At 42.2% G+C, this 20,593-nt stretch overlaps 1 protein-coding gene across 2 annotated transcripts in view; it reads left to right on the top strand.

Annotated features, from left to right (window-relative positions):
- LOC146822748 (acid-sensing ion channel 1C-like) overlaps positions 1 to 20,593 on the top strand; it is a 437,693-nt gene that overhangs the window by 295,465 nt on the left and 121,635 nt on the right. For both annotated transcript variants that reach the window (XM_085606934.1, XM_085606933.1), the window contains exon 9: positions 1,932 to 2,003. In XM_085606934.1, coding sequence (XP_085463060.1) covers positions 1,932 to 2,003 — 72 coding nt within the window. The remainder of the gene's footprint in view (positions 1 to 1,931; positions 2,004 to 20,593) is intronic.

The following is a 20,593-nucleotide window of genomic DNA, read 5'->3' as shown; positions in this document are numbered from 1 at the left end:
TGCACTCTACTGTGCACCACTCTTGGCCACTGCACTCCTTGCGACTCTACTCTGCACCATTGTACTCTATGCTACTGCACTCTGCTCCACTCTACTCAACTGCATTCTACCCCACTCTATTCTACACCACTCTATTCTATTCCACTGCACTCTATTCAAGTCTGCATCACTCTACGCCATCCCATTCTATTCCACTATGCTCTACTCTGCAACACTTTACTCTATGTCACTGCACTCGAGGCCACTCTACTGTACTCTGCACCACTCTTCTCTGTGGCATTACACTCTACGCCACTCTACTCTTCCCTGTACATCTCTGCTCTATTCTGCACTGTATGGCACTGCACTCTATGCCACTGTCCTTTACACCATACTACTCTATGCCACTGGGCTCTATCCCACTCTACTATGTACCACTCTACTCTACACCACTGCACAGTATGCCTGTGTACTCTGCACCACTCTACGTCACTGCACTCTACACCACTGCACTCTACTCCACTGTAATCTACTTTGCACCGCTCTACTCTGTGCCACTGCATTCTGCGCAACTGCACTCTACGTCACTCTATTCTATTCTGCCCAACTCTAACCTACACAACTGCACTCTATGCCATTGTATTCTACGCTAGCCCACTCCACTCTACTCCACTCCGTGCAACTCCACTCCACTGTATGACACTGTACACCACTCGTCTCCATGCCACTCTACTCTACTCTATGCTACTTACTCCATGCCCCTCTACTCTATGCCACTCCACTCTACGCCACTCCATGCCACACAATGCCACTCTACGCTACACCACTCAACTCTATGGCACTCCACTCCACACATTGCCACTCTACCCCACTCCACACAAAGCCACTCTACTCTACGCCACTCAACTCTACACCACTCTACTCTTCCCCACTTCACTCTACCTCACTGCACTCTACGCCACTCTGTTCAATGCCACTCCAACCAACTCTAATCTATGCCACATTACTCTACTCCACCAAACTCCTCTCTACACCAGTTTAGACTAAGCCACTCCATGGCACTTTACTCTAATCCACTCTACTCTGTACCGGTTCACTCCATTCTATACCACTCCACTTCACTCCATGCAATTCCACTGCACTCCACTCTTTGACAACCTACACCACTCCACTCTACGTCACTTCACACTACGCCTCTTCACTCTGCACCACTCCAGGCCACTTTACGCCAAGGCACTCCACTCCACATCACTCCACACCACTCCACGCCATGTCACTCCACTCCACTCTACTCTACTCCACTCCATTCTGCTGTACAATATGGCTAAAAGACATTGACAAACCCAATACCTCTTGCGTAGGCGAAATCTATTGGTTTTGCCAATGCTTTTTTCCAGTTGCTGGCAGGACCCAGACACCTCTGGCTTTGCTATATTTTCAGGATAACTACTGACAATGTAAATAAGGGTAAAGAATTCCATAGAGAATCATATTCAAATCTGTTGTGAGTATATCCTTAAATCTAGAATGGTCCGGCCCACCTGAACATACAATGAATGCTCTATGCCATTCAAACCAAAACACATAACTCTAAACATTTATAAGTTGGAAAAAATTAATATGTTTTGCTATTAATGTTTTTGGCAATGTTTTAATGTGATTGATATCATTTTTGTGAAATGGTTTTTGTCATGGTTGGCATTGCGGTGGGACAAACGCAGTTATTTGATTAAACCAATTTTACCTGATTCACTCACATGTTTTATTCAGGTTAGTGCTAATTGTCAGCAGTTATTTTCTTTTAAACTTTCTGAGCACCATGTTAGAAAGGCTATCTCCATAGGGTGGGAAGCATGGTGAAAAAAGCATGGTCTGCCCAAGGTATAATTGTCTCTGGAACTGTAATGTAACGAAGTTGAGGCTTTAATTTGCACTTCATGCCTTCTTTTCAGGTATTTAAGGACAAAGTGCTGAAATATATCACTGGGAAGAAGATGCCAAAGAGGAGCCACAGTGACAACCTGGTAACTACCTACATACCTAGTCAGCATTAAGGGTTATCTGAAATAAATGTGGTCCAGACACACCAGATTGTCTTTCCAGCCCATTGCCACCACTATCTAAGACAGGGAGAATAATCGATTATCGTGCTCTATTGAACAAGACACACAATATCATCTAAATCTGCTACACCAAGAGCATCCTTCCAGGCGATTGCTGTTCCCTGTACTGAAACATAAACAAAATACGTTCACATTCAGGGCTTCCTTAGTAAATGAAGTTCATGTTTCTACTGTGTAATTGTCTGTTGTATGTGGCCCTATTCTGAAACTCCTAACCTGGTCAGCGATTCCTCCTCCATCATAATCTTGATTGCAAATAGTTCATTTTAGGAATATGTATTTTAAACAGAAGTTATAACATTTTATAGGTTTGCTACACTCATTTGATACATTCATTAATAATTTTCTATTTAACTTAGAGGAGAATCATAAGGTACTAATAACAAATGTTATAACACAGTCTGCTTTAGTAGTTGTTTTATGGCACTGCAGACACATAACAACTGTTTCTGTCACGCAACATAATCATACTGTTTTTGGGAATAACAGGACTCTGACTGAAACATGCAGGTTGCACATAAATACCAGCTACAAGTGATTTACATTCCTAGCTATCCAAGAGCCATTAGACATATAGGTTAGGTAACCACCCCACAAAGTAACTTTAATTGTTCTGTGAACATGGACATCAGTTAGGAGTAGCCAGCGGTAACAGCTGATGCGCTGATTACCCTTTGGAAACTCTATAACCCTGACGCTGTCCTTCCTACCCCAGATTTCCGGGGTTAAAAAGGCATGAGCAGTATTAGAACATAGAAAGGGTTCTGTGACCCTATTTATATTGGGTAGAATCCTCTATTTGCCGTTTCCCCTCACTACTCATTGCCGCACAAGAAAGTGTTTATGGGCTAAGGGTTGGCTAAGGAGTCAACTTCTTGTTCAGAATGTGATCAATGTTTCCTCTGAATCCCTGGAATTTTGGTGTTATTACAAGAATATTTTTGAAGCTGGGCTTACATGTGAGTTGACTAAACATGTATGTATCAGAAAAAGTAGTATTGCTTATATACTAAATATCAGTATACTTTTACACAGGTGTATAGGTGGACATTCCATATAGCGCCCCTAAGACATACCTCTTGGTTCCCCTGTCCGGTGGTTCTCAATTAATATACTTTTATTCATTCTATATACGTTTTAATAGGCCTGGGGGGAGTTCGCAGAGTTCTGCGTCTGAGCGAAGTTCTTCGGAACGGAGTGGAGTTCACCGCTCAGGCCTCTTCAGCCTACGTTTTAATCAATGGCTGCTATGGAACAGTATTGTTAACAACCTGTAAAATATTTCACTCAAACTTTCTGAAGATTTTAGCAGCCTTTTGCACTTCAATTAATAGATATGTTTACTTGAAAAAATATTTTAAGCAGTTGGTATATTATTGAAAGCAGTATTTTGAAAGTTTTTGTTAATCCAGATACTTTACAAAAAACAAAGTAAGTTTGCTTTGGGTTCTTCGTATTGTGGCAAACGTTGTAAAGAAATTTTCAAGTGATAAAGAAATAACGATTGAACGGAATTACATCAAACTTGGGAGGTCAAAGAACTTTACTCCACAAAGTGCCTTTACTTGCTTTGGTCTAAATTCGTTCAGTAGTTTTCAAGACTTTGACATTTAAAAAGGGTTCCAGTCTGAGCTTTAAGAGTTAACATTTTACAGATATCTGAAGTGTTAATTTGCAGACCATCCACAGATTTGCAAATTCACAGAGGATTCATGAATCCAAGTAAAAAATAAAGGCTCATCATTGGACGAAGGAGCTTTTTCTCCTGACGTCCTTTGCACAATTCTATCCATTCTAGTACTTCTCCCCTTGTCTTGTTGTTGGCTATTGGCATCAGCGTTCACTGTGCTCGTGCCCAACCTCTTTTCACATCACAGATCAACGCCGTCTCCTCTGCTTGCTTCCTTACTATGTGTATGCTATGTAAGATCTTCAAATGGCTACTCCTACACTCAAGATGCACCATGGCACAGGCCCTCGTTACCAGCTGACTGGACTACAGCTATGCCCTTTACATAGGAATCATTGCACACCTCCTACAGAGACTCCAGACCATACAGAACGCCTCAGCCAGACTCATCCTCTGCTTTCCCCAACAAACCCACATCACACCCCACCTCAGGCAACTCTACTGGCTCCCCATACAGAAGAGATGCCAATTCAAACTGCTGACCCACACACACAAGGCTCTACACAACCAAGGACTCGCCTACAAAAACCACCACCTGAACTTCCAACCATCAAAAAGACAACGCTGTGCCTCCCTTTCAGTTGCCCATACTCCCTGCATCTGCCGAAGCAGAAGTGGAAGATGCCCCTTCTCCCACATTGCAGCAAAGACCTTGAACAGCCTCCCCATGCAACTCTGGAACATTGACTTCACTTCCAGAATTCCAAATGACCCTCAAGACCTGGCTGTTCAAATAAACCAGCGGGACCTGTAAGCACCTGGATACCCTATTGGGTGATTCGTCACTCTTTATAAATCCTGATTGATTGACCATCATGCCTGCACCCCCAAGAGGATGTGAAGGGGCATGAAGAGCAGGGGAGGGCAATAGTTGACTTCAGATGGGGGCAGGTGGGTTAGCTCTGATCAATCGACAAGCTAAAGGACAATGGCTGTTTACTTTACTGTTTACTTGGTATTAACTTTAAAAATCTGAACACCTGGATCTCGGCTAAGGTGACATTATGCTTGGTGTTTACCTTTCTACATTTTGGGTTACCTTGAATACACTTCTACATCTCTACATAATTAACCTCAACTTCAGGTTTGTGTAAGTGGTGGCGGTGGTGGCAAGGTACAGGGTGAGGTTATTCCTTTATCATGGGGCACTTTATCCGTACTTGAGGATATATATACTGCGTGATTTTAAACACAATTATATTATTGTTTGAGGTTGCTGAATTCGATTGTCAGCGTTTGTGGATTGAAGGAAGGAAGAGATGTGGCGCCTCGGCCAGGGTGACTGACTCCGGAATCTGGGGATCACGGTTTGATCCCCGGCGCCAGCGGCAGATTAGCCCAGCACCATGTGACTCTGGGCGATAGCTTGCTTAATCTTCCCGATGGCCCCTAGCACCTAGAGACCCTTACGGGTGATTGTTCGAGCTTTACAAATGTGGATTATTAAGGGTACCATTGTGTTGTAATTAACTCTTATCTTTTGGTTCCTTCCACCCACCCCCACGATTGGAACGCTCGTGGAATGTCATGAGCGTTCTAACCTGCACTCCCTGGTTTGACAGTTTGCTCTGTGGTGATGGATGTTGGTTTATGATCCACTAATAAACCTCTCTACAATACAACTTTGGTGGGTTATTTCACTGGCGACGAGTTATTCGTGTGGAGGACGACTTGCTGACATCCCCTCCGTGTGTGGCCACAGTTGGAGTGAAAGGAGGAAGAAACGAGGACTTGATTGGAGTTAAGAAAATAGTGAAGGAAGAAACGTGTGAAAATAATTCACCGTAAATTAAGTGAATGGTGACGCAAATGTACAGAGAAAATCTCGGAGGAACGTGCGTTGGAAGGTTTAACTTACAATCTGAGGTGAATCTTGGAGGAGTGTGAGGCGAACTAGAGGTGGAGCAGGTGCCTGGACGTGGGTGCACAGAGATCGTCTCGGAGGTGCGGCGCATCTTGCGGTGAATGAAGGAAAAGAGAATCACACAGTGAGGCACGCAAAGGAGGAAGTTGTGAGGGGAACAGCGTGAGGAGTGAGCACATGCGCGGAGAGACGAGGAGAGTAATTAACTTCTGGCAGCCATGCGCAGTGTGTGACTAAGCTGACAGGAAGAAAAACGACTGCCTTGCATCAACGTGAGTGAACACACGCGCAGAGAAGTTGAAGAGAGTATTGACTTTCTGGCAGACATGCGCAGTGGGAAATAAGGATTTACAGGAAGAAAAGTTGACTTCGTATGCGTGGTGAGGAATTCAGGTGCTGGATAGAAAACTTGGCCGCTGAAGTAATTTTCTGCCTGAAAAGCATACTAAGGAGGAAGCTTGGAGGAGACAGCGAGGTGAATCTGGGGCTATGATTAACATTGCCTGAGGGAAGTACCATTACTGATGTGAACTGGTAAACGAGGGAAGTACGGTGAGGCACAGCAAATCGACGGGTGTCCTGTACTGACTGGAATTTAGTGTCTGGAAAGTGACATATTGCCTGTGTAGAATAAGTTGTGGGGAAAAGTTAAAGCAATTAGTACATTACTAGGAAAAGTAAAGTAAGGAAATTTAAGAAGTGTATTGGATTAGGAAACCTTAACAAGGAGTAGTAGAGGAAATCATTTGGTGGAGATTACAGCATGGCTGCGGCTAGTATGTTACAGCCTACACCTTTTCTATCAGAAGCAGGGGAGCCATTGGTTACATGGAAAGATTGGAGGAAAAGTGTTGAGTCTTATCTCATTGCAATAGGGGCAAGTGGGTTTTCGGCAATCAGAAGACAACATATTCTGCTTCATAATTTAGGGGAGGAGGGAAGGAAGGTCTTTGACAGCTTGCCAGAGTTAGAGGATGATGATGTGGATGAAGAAGGTAGAGATGTGTATGATTGTAGTATGAAGAAATTAGAACTTCAATTTGCGGACAAAATTAATGTAGTACTAGAAAGACATAAATTTTTTGGCAGGGTCCAAGGCAAGAACGAGAAAGTGGGAAACTACATTGCAGGTTTGAGAGGGCTTGCAAATACGTGTGAATTTAATGAACTAACAGAATCCTTGATACGTGACCAACTAGTACGCTGTGCTAATAATAAGAAAATTCAGGGAAAGTTACTAGTTGGCAATCCGGATTTGAAAATGGCGATTGACATTGCTAAAAGTGTGGAGCATACCGTGGAATGCATGAAGGAAATGAGCACAACTGGTGATAATAGTGTAAGTGAGATTAGTGAAGAACTGAAAGAGGTTTGTGCTATAAAGAATGGGAAAAGAAAAGAAGGGAAGGATCTGATTAACAAGGAGAGGATGTACGATGAAAACAGATTGAAATGCTTCAGATGTGGGAGCAGTGGGCATTTGGCAAACAGCATTAATTGTTTAGCAAGAACGGCCACGTGCAGGATTTGTAATCGCAAGGGACATTTTGCACGAGCGTGCAAGGATATGTCTGGAAGGACAGTAAATAGTGTGGAGAATAGGTGAAGGATACAAAAGGAATTTTGTTTTACAAGTAAAGGATTTGGAGGAAAGTAGTGTAAATCATATTGAGCTACCAAAATGTGAAATAGGTTTGGATGGAGAAAAACTGGAAATGTTTGCTGACTCATGTTCACCTTTTACTTTCATGAATAGTGAGACATTTGGTAAAAAATTCAGAGAGGGAGAAGTTGAACTACACACTCCAGATGTAATACCAGTAGGGTATAACAAAGACCCGATTCCGTTAGAAGGAGTAGCCATTATGAGGATATAATTTAAGGATAGGAGTACTGTGGGGAAAGTCTATATTGCTAAGAAAGGGGCAAATCTGCTGGGATGGGGGCACCAGAGAGACCTAGGAATGAAATTGGATCCAAGTGCAGATACTCCCGTCATGCTTGTGGGAAGAAGTGTGTGTGGGGCAGAGATTTTTGATGAGTTCCCTGGAATTTTTACAGATAAGCTGGGGTGCCTGAAAGAGTATCAACATAAAATAAAATTGAAGGTGGGGCAAAACCGGTAGCCCATAAATGTAGGAATGTTCCCATTATGATGAGAGAACCTCTGAAGGCGGAACTTGACAGACTTCTTAGTCAAGGAGTCATAGAATCGGTGGAGTGTGCTGAATGGGTCGCACCTATTGTTATCACAGCGAAGGGAAATACTAACAGCATCAGGTTGTGTATTGATTTAAGAGAGTTAAACAGGAACATATGGATTGATAGGCACCCCTTGCCCAATATCAATAATATGCTGAATCAGGTCTGTGGGGCTGAATTCTTCTCAGTATTAGACTTGTCTTCAGCCTATCACCAAATAAGACTTCATCCTGAAAGCAAGGCATTGACCACGTTCATAACACCGTTTGGTGCATTCAGATTTTGTAGGATGCCATTTGGCTTAGCATCAGCCGCGGCAGATTTTCCAAAGGGCAATGCAGAATATTTTAGAGGGGTTGGAACAGGTCCTGTGTTTCCAGGATAACTTGTTAGTGTATGGCAAGAATGAAGAGGATCATAATGAGAAGCTACGCTTGATTCTGGGTAGTTTAAAGGAAGCTGGACTTACATTAAAAAAGGAAAAATGCCAAATAGGAGTGCGCTTGGTTACCTACTTAGGGCATGTCATTTCCAAAGATGGAATTAAGCCTAAAACGAATCTGGTTGATGCCATAAAGCTAGCGCCATGTCCCACCAACAAGGAGGAGATAAAATCATTTTTGGGGTTGTCAGAGTATTACTCTAAGTTCATAAAAAACTTTGCTGACACTACCTATCCATTGAGGAGTTTGTTAAGGAAAGGTATGAAATTTGAATGGGATGGAAAATGTTATGAGGCTTTCAGGACAATTAAAAACAGTATGTCAGAGGCACCATTCCTAGGGTGTTTTGATACAAGCAAACGCACCATCATTACTACTGATGCGAGTTTGAAAGGAATTGGAGCCACTCTCAGTCAAATGACAGAAAATGGGGAAAGGATAGTGGTGTTTGCATCTAGAGCTCTTACTGCAGCTGAAACCCACTATTCAGTAATTAAAAGGGAAGCATTAGCATGTTATTGGGCAATATTACATTTCAGGACATTTGTTTGGGGCATAACTTTCATTGTAAGAACAGACCATAAGCCTTTAGTAAGCATTTTTTCTACAAAGAATCTTGGGAAGTCCACACCAAGGATATCAAGATGGTTCCTTGGTCTTCAAGGATACAATTTTGAAGTGGTGTACATACCGGGGGAAAATAATAAGGCAGCTGATTGCTTGTCTAGGTTACCCCTAAGGAACCAGGAACTAGAGGTAGATCTTAGTGATGAAATTGTTGTGTTTTCAGTCTTTGATGGGTTGGATAAATCTGAGTGGGAAGAAGCATTAGCCAATGATGAGTTATTCCCAAGGGTGAAACAGCTTATTTGTGAGGGATGGCCGTGTAGTTCTAAGCTTTTAGAAAAAGGAGAGGATTTGTTTTGGGAAGTGAGGAACGAACTACATGTACAAGGACAAAATCTATATCGAGGAAACAAGCTTGTACCTCCTGAGGGTATAAGAGGAAAGTTACTACATTTGGCACATGAAGGCCATTTGGGTTGCAGTAAGATCAAGAATAAAATTTGGTTACATTATTGGTGGCCAAAAATGGACACCATGGTGGAGAGGGAGGTAAGAGAATGCGTACCATGTACCATGAGTGACAAGTGTAAAGTTGTAAGCAAGGGGAAAATCTCTCCAGTGGAAGTTCCCGCTGCTCCTTGGGGTAAAGTGGCTATGGATATTGTTGGTCCCTTAATTGTAAGAGGGCTGGGTTTAAGATTCATTATCACATTAGTGGACTACCATTCTAAATGGATCATCATCAAGGTAGTAGAAAATATAACTACTGATAGTGTGATGAGTTTTCTTCAAGGTGTTTTCCGTACAGAAGGGGTACCACAGATCTTGATTACGGATAATGGGGTTCAATTTACCTCTGCATGTATGAAAGAGTTCCTGCGCAAGTTCTCTGTTGAACATCATCTTACACCATTGTATTGCCCCAGAGCGAATGGCCTAGTGGAACGTACAAATCGCATGATCAAGGACTGTATTCAACTCAGTGTACAAAATGGCAACGATGTGTGGAAAGCACTGGAGGACATGGTTTGGTCCTATCTTATCACTCCTCATTCAGTCACCGGTGTGTCACCATTTAAGTCTCTTAAAGGAAGAGAGCCTGGTACCAAGTTAGGCCCCTTGTGGCTTTTTGGAGGAAGAGTAGAGGAAGTGAATAGAGATATGATCATGGATAAGATACACCTACATCAAAGGAAATATGTGGATAGGTACAATGAAAGAATACAAAGGTTGCCTAGAGCTTTGAAGGTAGGTGACCCTGTAAGAGTGAAAGTACCTAATTTTGTAACGTCAGGTTGTTCAAATTTTTCTGGGAAGAGAGTGGTGAGCAAAGTATTTAAGAATGTTGTAAAGTTGGATGATGGGCAGTATTGGAGTGTTGACAGAATAGTTCACGATAGGAGTGATGATCTTACCCACAATGTTTGCAATGGCAGTTCGAATAATGACAACAAGAGTACTATCCCTGGAAGGATGATGCATCTGAGGAAGGTACATTCCAAACCTAATTGGCAAAAAGCCTATTACACGTATTGATTTTTATTGTGTTCCCAAATTATATTGGAAGGAAGATGTGTTGTAATTAACTCTTATCTTTTGGTTCCTTCCGCCCACCCCCACGATTGGAACGCTCGTGGAATGTCATGAGCGTTCTAACCTGCACTCCCTGGTTTGACAGTTTGCTCTGTTCCCGCTGTGGTGATGGATGTTGGTTTATGATCCACTAATAAACCTCTCTACAATACAACTTTGGTGGATTATTTCACATTGTTCGAAATCATTTGCCCTGAAGATGCAACTGTATCACTAAACCGGTATTGGCTGTAATTGCACATCTTATTTAATTTCACACATGGATTCTGTGATTATATGTGTCTATATAAACAGAAGGCTTTATAATTTGAAAATTGGACTAAGTCTCCTTATTTGACGACATACAGATCATCTGTGATGGACATTGAACTCTTTTCTCAGATCAATAGGTTAATTATTTTATAGGGTGAGGAGGTACGTGTCATCTGAAACTGATCTGACATTGATTTGATACTGACATATGTGGAATAACCTTATATATTGACATTTGTGGATTAACCTGAACAACTTGATTGTTGCAGATTTTTATGGTCAAGGGCGCACTTATCTACTAGTGAACATTAGTTAAACTTTTATCTACCATTATTTGCCTCAAGGAAACACCTCTAGTGGCTACTACTTCACTTGGCTTCACTCATTTCAACTATGTATACATAATTGTGACATTAATTGGCCATAACAAGTGGTTCTGACATAATGAAACCAAGACCGCAAATGACAATGGCAGATTCAAGGCAAATGGGGCCATGCAAGAGGAAAAATAGCTCTGAGTCTGGGATTAAAAATGGAACCGGAAGCGCTATAAGCTGCAAATTAAGTTTTAAAACTAAGGGCGGGAAACTGAAACAGCAATCAATCAAGATATGCTTTGAGCCAGTAAGCCCGTTTCCACTTTTGCCAGTCACATCAGACAGACAACCGTAAACAATATGGATCCACCGTCTTTTCAAAACCATTTGCAAATAGTAACTGCGCAAATTAATGCTCCAACTAGCGTATTAAATCATGCACACTCAGATTTGGACTTGATACGGATTCCCATATGTGGTCAATCAGATAGCTCATTCTACCTCTTGAACTCATCTAGAGTGTCTTCAAATTACACTAATATTAATTCAGGACTGGAGTTGGAAAATTTGATATATGACCCAGAACTTTTTAAAACAAATGATACTTCGATTTGTACAATGCAACATCAAGCAATTTTGACTGCAGAGGAGTAGCATTCGGGTCTCCTCTTGGTAGGTATTCTATCAGTAATGACAGACGAAAAAACTACCACTACTTCATAGCAAGAGGAGCAGGACCAAGGTGTTCCCCACACCTAGCCACTCCTGTTAGCATTGGACACTATAAGTGACACGAAAACAACGAAAATCTCAGATACCCTAATTGGACAATCAGCTAAATAAAATTCAGACAATACTTTAAAAAGAGATAGCATAAAGCTAGATATGGATAAAGATAATTCCATCTGTTGTCCAGAAGTTAGAAAACTCATGGCATTAATGCGGACACAGTTACAACAATCGCTGCATGTGGATATTATTGCGGACCTATTACAACTACTTCCAATTCAAGTTAAAACCTTAATCTTAGACCTGGTGATCCCAGCTCCCTCTCACATATATTCTAAGGATACTGCCAATTTACTAATTACAAATGGAACCACTGAGGGCTCTGTGCCAAAAGCTCAGGGGCAAATGGATAATGATAAAGGTGCATGCAAGATTGTCCACGAATAGGCAGCCCCCTTGGGGCCAAGTATTTATCCTCAAAATATGAACCACTCATTAATAAATCAGGAGCACAATAATGCTGAGCCTGAAGGAATAACAAGAGTGAAGAAGGTTTTCAACCATACCTTAGTAAGAAGAGTCTAAAGAAATTATGCAAATTATTTAAAAGATCTTTTTTACATGCAGTCTCTGACAAATTGTCCGCTCTAGGAAAAGAATCAAATATCTTTCCTATATTTGGAAACATTCAATCAGTGAAAAAACAAAGGATGGAGGGCCAAATTAATGGTACTAGTACAAATATAAACTCCCCAGATTACAGGCAAACTACTGAGCATGATCCTAAAAATAAGCTGGTACTAACATCAGAAATATTAATTCACGTTTTTCTCTAAGGTCCCCCTCATAAATTAAACAGACCTCCCATACTTGTATGGTAGAGGGGTCAAACTCAAATCAGGAAGGGGCAGAATATATTGGAATGAGGTCACACCATCAAGTATATCTAAGGAACCCTCAAAATACAGCCTTGGAATTTAGCAGTTCCAGAATTGAGATTATTGGGGAGCAAGGAAAGAATGATCCTATGATGGTACTCTAGGCCGTAGCCCGGGGAGAGAAGCCAATACTATTGAAAATTTCAGAGGGTATTTCAGAGATCATGAACTCCCTTCGGCAGCAGGGAAGACATTTCAGGCAAAGCAAATACTCAGATTGAAGATCAAGCTTCTATTAGTTGCATCAATAATCCTGTTAACATACCGAAGCAACCCAAATTGTCTCTTGGACTCCAAGTTAGGAAAACATCTCTTATATCATTTGATGGAGTGACTCATCCAGAGCAGAAATTCTCTTATAAAATATTTTGTGCCTACCTATAGTTCAGAAGGACCCTTTGATATACTAAACAGGCAGAACATATTGAGGATTTTGCTCCACCTGAATGGACTGGAATCTATCCACTCTGGCCATTTACTTAGCATTCGATTTTTATGGGATGAGATCTCCAAATGAGTATTTACCAGAATAGCATGGTTCATTGAATTGCTCTACAAACTCAATTCTAGAAAACTGCAAGACCTTATCAAAGTGGGGAATCATGATTGCACCCATAAAAATGTTGAATTGTCCTTATTTAAAAAAAAAAGGAAATGAGAAGAAATGGAGAGCAGGATTCTCCTGATTATAGCAATAAATGGTCAGAAAACGGTCAGGTCTGTTTGAAGGTTTGGTCCTGGAATATTGCAGGCCTGAAGCGCCAGTTTAAGGAGAGTATTACAAATCTCAAGTACTTTCCTAACTCATATTATATAATATGTCTTCAAGAAACTTGGAATAATACTACCATTATTTTTTAGATTTACATCAATTTTAATATTTCGGCACATAAAGGACATATGGGAAGACCATTGAAGGGCTTTCAATTTTCCTTCAATGATCTCTGTATTGGGCAAATGATGCTTTGATCCTAAAAATTAAGGCCCTAATTTATGAAAAGCGTTGCATCGCTGAGATAAAACAGCGATGTGACACTTTTCACTGCGCTCTCCTTGCTACACTATGGATGCACCGTATTTACTGTATATAGTAACAGAGAAGTGATAAAACCAATATACCCTTGGAGTCTTGGGCAGGTAGATTAGTAGTAGGAAAAGGTGTCTTCAAGGGATTTCATTAGCTACTCTTAGTCAAATTTTATACAAGATAGTTACTTATACGTTCAGTCCCTATTGGTAGCTAAGCATTGAAAAATCAAAAACATCAATGAGGTCATTCAAAACATCGGTATTCAACAGCAGAAAATTTAACGAACACGGGTATGTCTTTTTATCAAAGGTACACAGTTTTTTATGTAAACAAAATTTAAAAAGGGTACATTAGAATAAAACAAAACACCATGATAGAGGATATATAAAAAAAACTAATGTCTGCGTGAAATGGTCACATATTTATAAAGCCGTGAAAAGCCACGTAACGTGGCTTTATGTGGCCTATTAAATATGCCAGTGGCACATTGCACCACCGGAACGTAAAAAAAATGACGTATCCACGGCGCAATAGTGCCGGTATGGCCTTATAAATGAGGCCCCTAGTGACTAATTATGGCCGTAGTGCCATGGCCCCGTCCTACTATTACGGCGGTACAAGCAAAATAACGAGTTCCTCTGGTGCTGTGTAACTCTACAGGATGGCCTCAGTCCTCAATAAGCAGGGCTGAAACTTTATTTATGGCACACATTAGGAAGCTACGTTTCCTGCGGAAGACAACTCTGTATTGCACAATAGGACTAGAGGTTGCCTCATGTCTTTTGATGCACTAGTAAGCATTCATTATGTGAATTACTGCATTGATTGCCTAAAAGCACCAAATAAATGCACTTAAGTGTTATGTGGCAAAAGTAGCGGCTCAACAAGGAAGACAGGCGCGGTGCTTCCATTAGGGCGCTTGGGCGTTGCCCCACCAGGCCGCGTTGCCCCACCAGGCCGCACGATTCGAGTTGAGCAACAAGCGTGCGTGCTGTTGCCTTCACTCTTAGTCTCTCACTCATATTTGCAATTACAATACCAGGCCGCGCGGTCGAAGGCAGTCGGCTCAGAAGGGGGCGGGGCAGCACTGCAGGAGTTCAGTGCAAGTGCATCAATGATAATATATGTATCAGGCCGGCGGAGCGCACAGCAAGAGTGCGCATGTTCTGTTTAGGGCATAAACATTTTGCGACCAGCCCAGAACATGCGCACTAGGCTGCTCATTAGAGGAGCGAGAATTGTTCCACGCCGCTCTTCTAATAAGCAGCCTAGTGCGCATGTCAAGGGTGGTCGCAACATTTTTTAAGAGCTAAACAGAACATGCGCCCTACTGCTCAAGCCAATCCTGGCGCTGCTGCTGGAGCAGCGTCTGGATTGGCTGAGACGTAGGCGGTACCAGGAGCGAGCGTGAGGTCAGAGCCTTCTCATCGAGTACACACACACACATCGTGTTCACTGTGCTACCACAGGTGGGGTGACAGGAGGGCACCAGCGGGGACCCCCGGTCTGATTGGTAACGTGTTATTATTTTATTTTTATCCGTCCCACTTCCCTGCCCCCCACGAACCCACCCGTCCGCTTTGCCGGCCGCAACTGTATAAACTACATCCAGCATAAACAAATTAAAAATGTAACTACTGTGCAAGATGGTAATTTCAGTGTATAAGCTGTTGATTTTTCGGTGGTGAAGGTGTGATAATATACATGCCACGAAAAAAGAGCCCTACTCGCCTGCGGGACCAATTGGCTCCGCCAATGGTTTTTGGAAATACTGAACAGGACTGGTAAAAAACACAAACCCAGCAGGATAATAATTCCTCTGCATTAGCTCTTACTTCTATTGCTTTGCTCTCAAAATCAGTAATAAGACACCTATTGAGGTAAAGCAAGCCCATATTTCACAGCCTTCCATAGGCACCAACACCTGTGGGCTCGGAGCCCCGCCACTGCTGCCTCCCTCAGAATGCGTCGCCTTTGAGGTTATCTATTAACGGCTTTCATTAAGTTACTTCAGTGAAGTGGTTCCATCACCCCCTGAAGTCTTCTGTTTTTCTTAATGCTTATCTGAAGGTGTGAAGGGCGGCTCTCGCGAGTCTGTGGGACGCTTCAACCCACACTGACCCTGGTGCACAGAATGTTCTGCAGAGAGGGCCATAAAAATCCTGCGTTTTCTCTCCTGGCCAGAAACCTATCTCCTCCCATTAATTTGCCTATACTGACAAGGAATCCAGCCTGGCTCCTGCTGCAGCGCCATGAATTAGTGGGAGATATTACCAGCGCCGCAAATCCCCGGATGCTGGCGGGATTTCAATATGAGGTGAAATAAGGCCCGGGACTTGGGGTGAAGAGCTGGCTTGCTGAGGCACTCAGTATTTCCTTCACCGGGTCTTCTCCTCGCCCTACTCCTTCCTTCAAACCACATATTGTTTGAAACACGTTCAGTCTCTTTAAAGCAGCTGTGACAATACCGAGGCAGCACCGTTTGCATAGCAGCACCCCTGGCACTGTGTGGGGGGGGGGGGGGAGTGGTGGTGGTGGTCAGTACCCTCTTGCTGTTTATTTGTGTGAATGGGAGGCATAAACCACAAGAAAACGATGTGGTTGCTAGCACCCACAGCTAAGATATTTCACTGCACAAAATGCAGCGCCTAGATCTGCCTTTTCGCCACCTACGCCTGTCGATGCGTTCATGTTTACAGATAGAACCAAAAGCGTGACGTACAATGATACCCCCTCCCGTTTTAAGAATGTGAAGGAGGGCCTTTCCGCAGCGCACACATAATCACTAGTCTTGCGCTAAATGGGACCGCTCTTAAGTTGGCACAGACTGCGGAAAGTGGTTTGATGATGAATCTATCTCATTGATTCACTGCAGAATTTTCGAACCAAAATGGACCTTGGCAGAGCGAATCGCAAAGTTTTGGAAAAGTTCCAAAACCAAGCATTCTGGTCTAATAAAATTGTCACAGAGTCAGAGACGTTTTAAGGCCTGGGCAAAGTGGACTCTGGCCCAGGGTCCCAGACTTTCAGGGGGCCCCCTGATAGAGCCAGCTATATTCTGCAGAGAGTCTGGCCCTGGTGACCTTGAATCATTTTTAAATGGTTTTTTGTAAATAGCCTTTTTCTATAATTTATTTTTAATGTGTGAGAGTCTACTACAGACAATTTGCAGACAAAATGTGTTTATGTTTCATGCAACATTCATATAAAAAGTTTCTTTTAGTACTATACATATGAGAAATGGGAGGGTGTGACATGTAGTATTGTTAGTGAGCTGCTGCTGTGGTACAATACTGAAAACACACGTCACTGTCTCTAAATATCCGATGTACACACATTTAGAATTTTACCAAAGAGCTGAAACTGGATCATAAAATCAAAGCTGTTCTGAACAGAGGCCCCCAAAATAAATTTGGCCCAGGGCCCCAGAAATTCTTAAAACGTCCCTGCTCAGAGTTCTAATTAAATTCACGAATGAATGCTCATTACTGCACGTTTACGGATCAATATTCGAGAGTGAGCAGTGTTCATGTTGATGATGTATAAATCGGACTGTGGCAAATAACAGAATGTGTTCTCATTATTACAATTTGCTAATGGTGGTGATAATGAAAAGAGCTTAAATTTTCAGTGGCCTCGTGTATTATTGAGATTATGTGGGGTTCCCTTTGTGGTTAGTGGAGGCGGGTAGCAGAAACCAGTGCTTGACTGTTTGAATTGCCTGGATGCATGTGTGCCATGCTAGTGTCGAGGTGTGTGTTTAAATCACTGCAGTGATGTTGACAATTACATAAGCCCCTCTCCAGATGATAGTGATACATGCCCCCTTGCATGTTTGCTTTTTTGAGAGTATGCACCCATCCCCCATGTATTTCTGCAGTAGAGATCACAGGGGTGACCTTAGTAGGACCTACGGGGTGTGAAGGGGCCGGGCCGGGGACTGCACAGGGTCATCAGACCTCAGAGTGGTTGACACCTTCCTGCTTTCTCAAATTTGCTTGAAAATGCACCATTTGCCCACTCTTTTTTTCAAAATTGTCTTCGGGTGGTTCAGGCTTGCTCGCTAGGCTCACTCGCCACAGTGAAGTACGACAATTCTTTTACGCCTCACCAGTTTCAAATGTCACCAGCTGCCCCTGAAGGTATTTTAAAGGCATACAAGATTAAGAATCTTATCTATAAGTATACATTTACAGCCTTAAATGCTTTAGTTACTATGAAAAGTGAGCGAAGAAAACAATTGATATAAAATGGTATAAAAACATCAAGTTTTATGGTTGATTTAGTAAAGTCTATTACATATACTAATTCCAAATATACCATGGAAAGGCTCACCATGAACATGAACCCTGCAACAAAAAAGTCATTCCTGCGCCTTAGAATATGATATTTACCATTTAAGCAATCTGGTGGCAAATGGAACGAGTGACTGATTACGTGTATGTAGAGTCTGCAGTGGAGTGGAAGAAACTCTGGAGCATGTACTTTGTTTATGTTCAGCTTTATATGAGTTTCGAAAAATGTGCTTAAGGCCAACGTTGAAACTGGAAGGTATAAGGAGGACAACACAAGAGGCAACCTTTACTGGTTCAAAGGTTCCACCCCTAAACGTGTTGTGTTGGCCATTAGATTTTTAAATAAGGCTAAAAAAATAGGGGGCGCAGTCTGTCACTAAGAGGCTCTTACCTTATATACAACAGCTTTTATCGTGCTCTGCCATTTCTGTCATTTTTGTATTGTTATATTTTCTGGTATATTTTAAATATTTTTGCGGTAAAACTGATTTATAAACTATGTTTGTTTAGCTTTTTTATTATACATGGTTTAAACATAAACTAAAACAATAAATTATTACTACTACTGCTGCTACATTGTGATGTAGGCGGAAGATGTGCGAATTCAGCATGCTCTGATTGGCTCGCCATCACAGAAATATTTCTCTTGCGATTGTCATTTCCCAAAACAGTGACCTAAACCCTATGTTGGGAAACATAAAATGAATAATGTATAAGGGGTTTGGAAGAATCTACTCCCCTTCTGGCAGTAAAATAATGATCAACATTATCAAAAATAGTTTCGAGGGATTCCCAAACTCTATGCTGGATTCATGAATCCTGAAGCCTCCTGGGATAGGATTTGCAAATTCTGAAAATGGCCATGAGCGCAGGTGTTGTGGAGAGTTGGGCACAGTGCCCAGGGCCAGACTGGCCGTAGCGGGCACCGGGCAATCCCCCGGTGCGCCGCACAGGTGGGGCCGGTTTTGGGCCCCTGGGGGCCGTTTTTGTTACAGGCCGTTTTTGCAGCATAGCTGCAAAATCGGCCCTGTAACAAAATCGTCCGAAAACCGACCCTCGCAAAGAGCTCGGAGGCGCCCCCGGGGGCCGGCCGAGCACTTTACCAGGGCCGGTTTTGGTTCCCAGTCCGGCCCTGACAGTGCCTGCCAGAGTCCATGCCCTGCCCCAACTCCGATGCACATGACCTAAGGCTGTACACTGCAGGTATGGCCAGCAAGGAAAGGTTGGCCCCAGGGCCTGCAGAAAAAATCCCACCACGTGCTTGGCCGTTCATGGAGGGCTGGGCACAGAGAACTCTTGAAGTGATTAAAGACAGGAGAACGTCACCTAAAAACTACAGTTAAAGTGCAGTTGAATTTCTGAATTAAAAAAGAAAAGACACTGAAATTTGCAAGTTATGGTTAGGAGAAAAATCCATATCTAACCAACCTATAGATGGCACCTCGAAGGCAATGCTTATGACCTCCTAATATTTATGCCAATTAGTTACAACACCTAAAAGCAATATGTAATTAAATAACACGTAATCAGACCAATTAATGATACTACATCATTGTTGTCTCTATCAAAATGGTAAGGGTAATGAAATAAAAATGTCCTAGCTATCGTAATGTAAAATTAAAATTCTATTAAGGACATGGAGGCAAGGAGTAGACTGTTCTCTCATCCCTATTTATTATACTAGCAGCCATTATGAAACAGGAAACAACAATAAAAAGCTACTGTTCCCATTAACCACAGAGAAACAGTTCATCCAACCCACAGCCAGCAATGCCCTTCAAGATCCTCTGCAGACACTCCTTCTCCCTCTTTCTTCTTGTGACCACAGCTGAAAGTTTAGAGGTTCAATCTTGTTTATTGAACGAAGTCCCTGAAGAGTAAAAAAACAATTTCAAATATTTCCTTCTCCAAAAAAATGTTAGAGGCCTACAAAAGATGCACAATTCCTCAATTCACAAGACAAATATTAAAATCTCAAAAGAATGAAGATGCATGAAGCATTAAGCAATCTATTCTTACATGTAACTCGTGTAATGAACCATAAAGAACATACCAAACATATCGCCCAGCATTGGGTGTGTAGAAAAGATAATCAAAAGGGTGGGCTAATCCTTGTCTGTGTTTCTTAATAGAATTGAAACTTTCTGTTACGATAGCTAGAAAACCTTTCATTCTATGTCAGCACCAGAGGCGAGGATTAGGTTGGTTTAAACTTCTCCACTTCCAGCGATGCCAGGTTTTAGACTTGTTTAAAATATTTTAAATGTAGCATCTGATTACCTGTCTACCACCTTGTTGATATCCTCTAATCGGGCTCGTAAAGAAAAAAGCCTTCGTGGGCCATAGGTTCTCGTATGGATGAGATCTGAACACCAAATAGTCAATGCCAGCCTCTTGCAAGACCCACCTGGCTATAGTAGGAGAAGAAACCGCTTTATTGGGTTTAGTGAGGGCAATCAATAGCAATCGTTCTCCCGAAGGACAGAAATTCTTTGTCAGAGATTCATAGGCCTTTATTGCTTTGAACACACACAACTTTGGCACCCCAGGAAACATAGGATATGAAATACG

The sequence above is a fragment of the Triturus cristatus genome, chromosome 5_2 (genome assembly GCF_964204655.1).
Source record: "Triturus cristatus chromosome 5_2, aTriCri1.1, whole genome shotgun sequence".
NCBI lineage: Eukaryota > Metazoa > Chordata > Amphibia > Caudata > Salamandridae > Triturus > Triturus cristatus.
The sequence above is the reverse complement of the archived record's forward strand: the minus strand, read 5'-3'. Positions and strand labels throughout refer to the sequence as shown.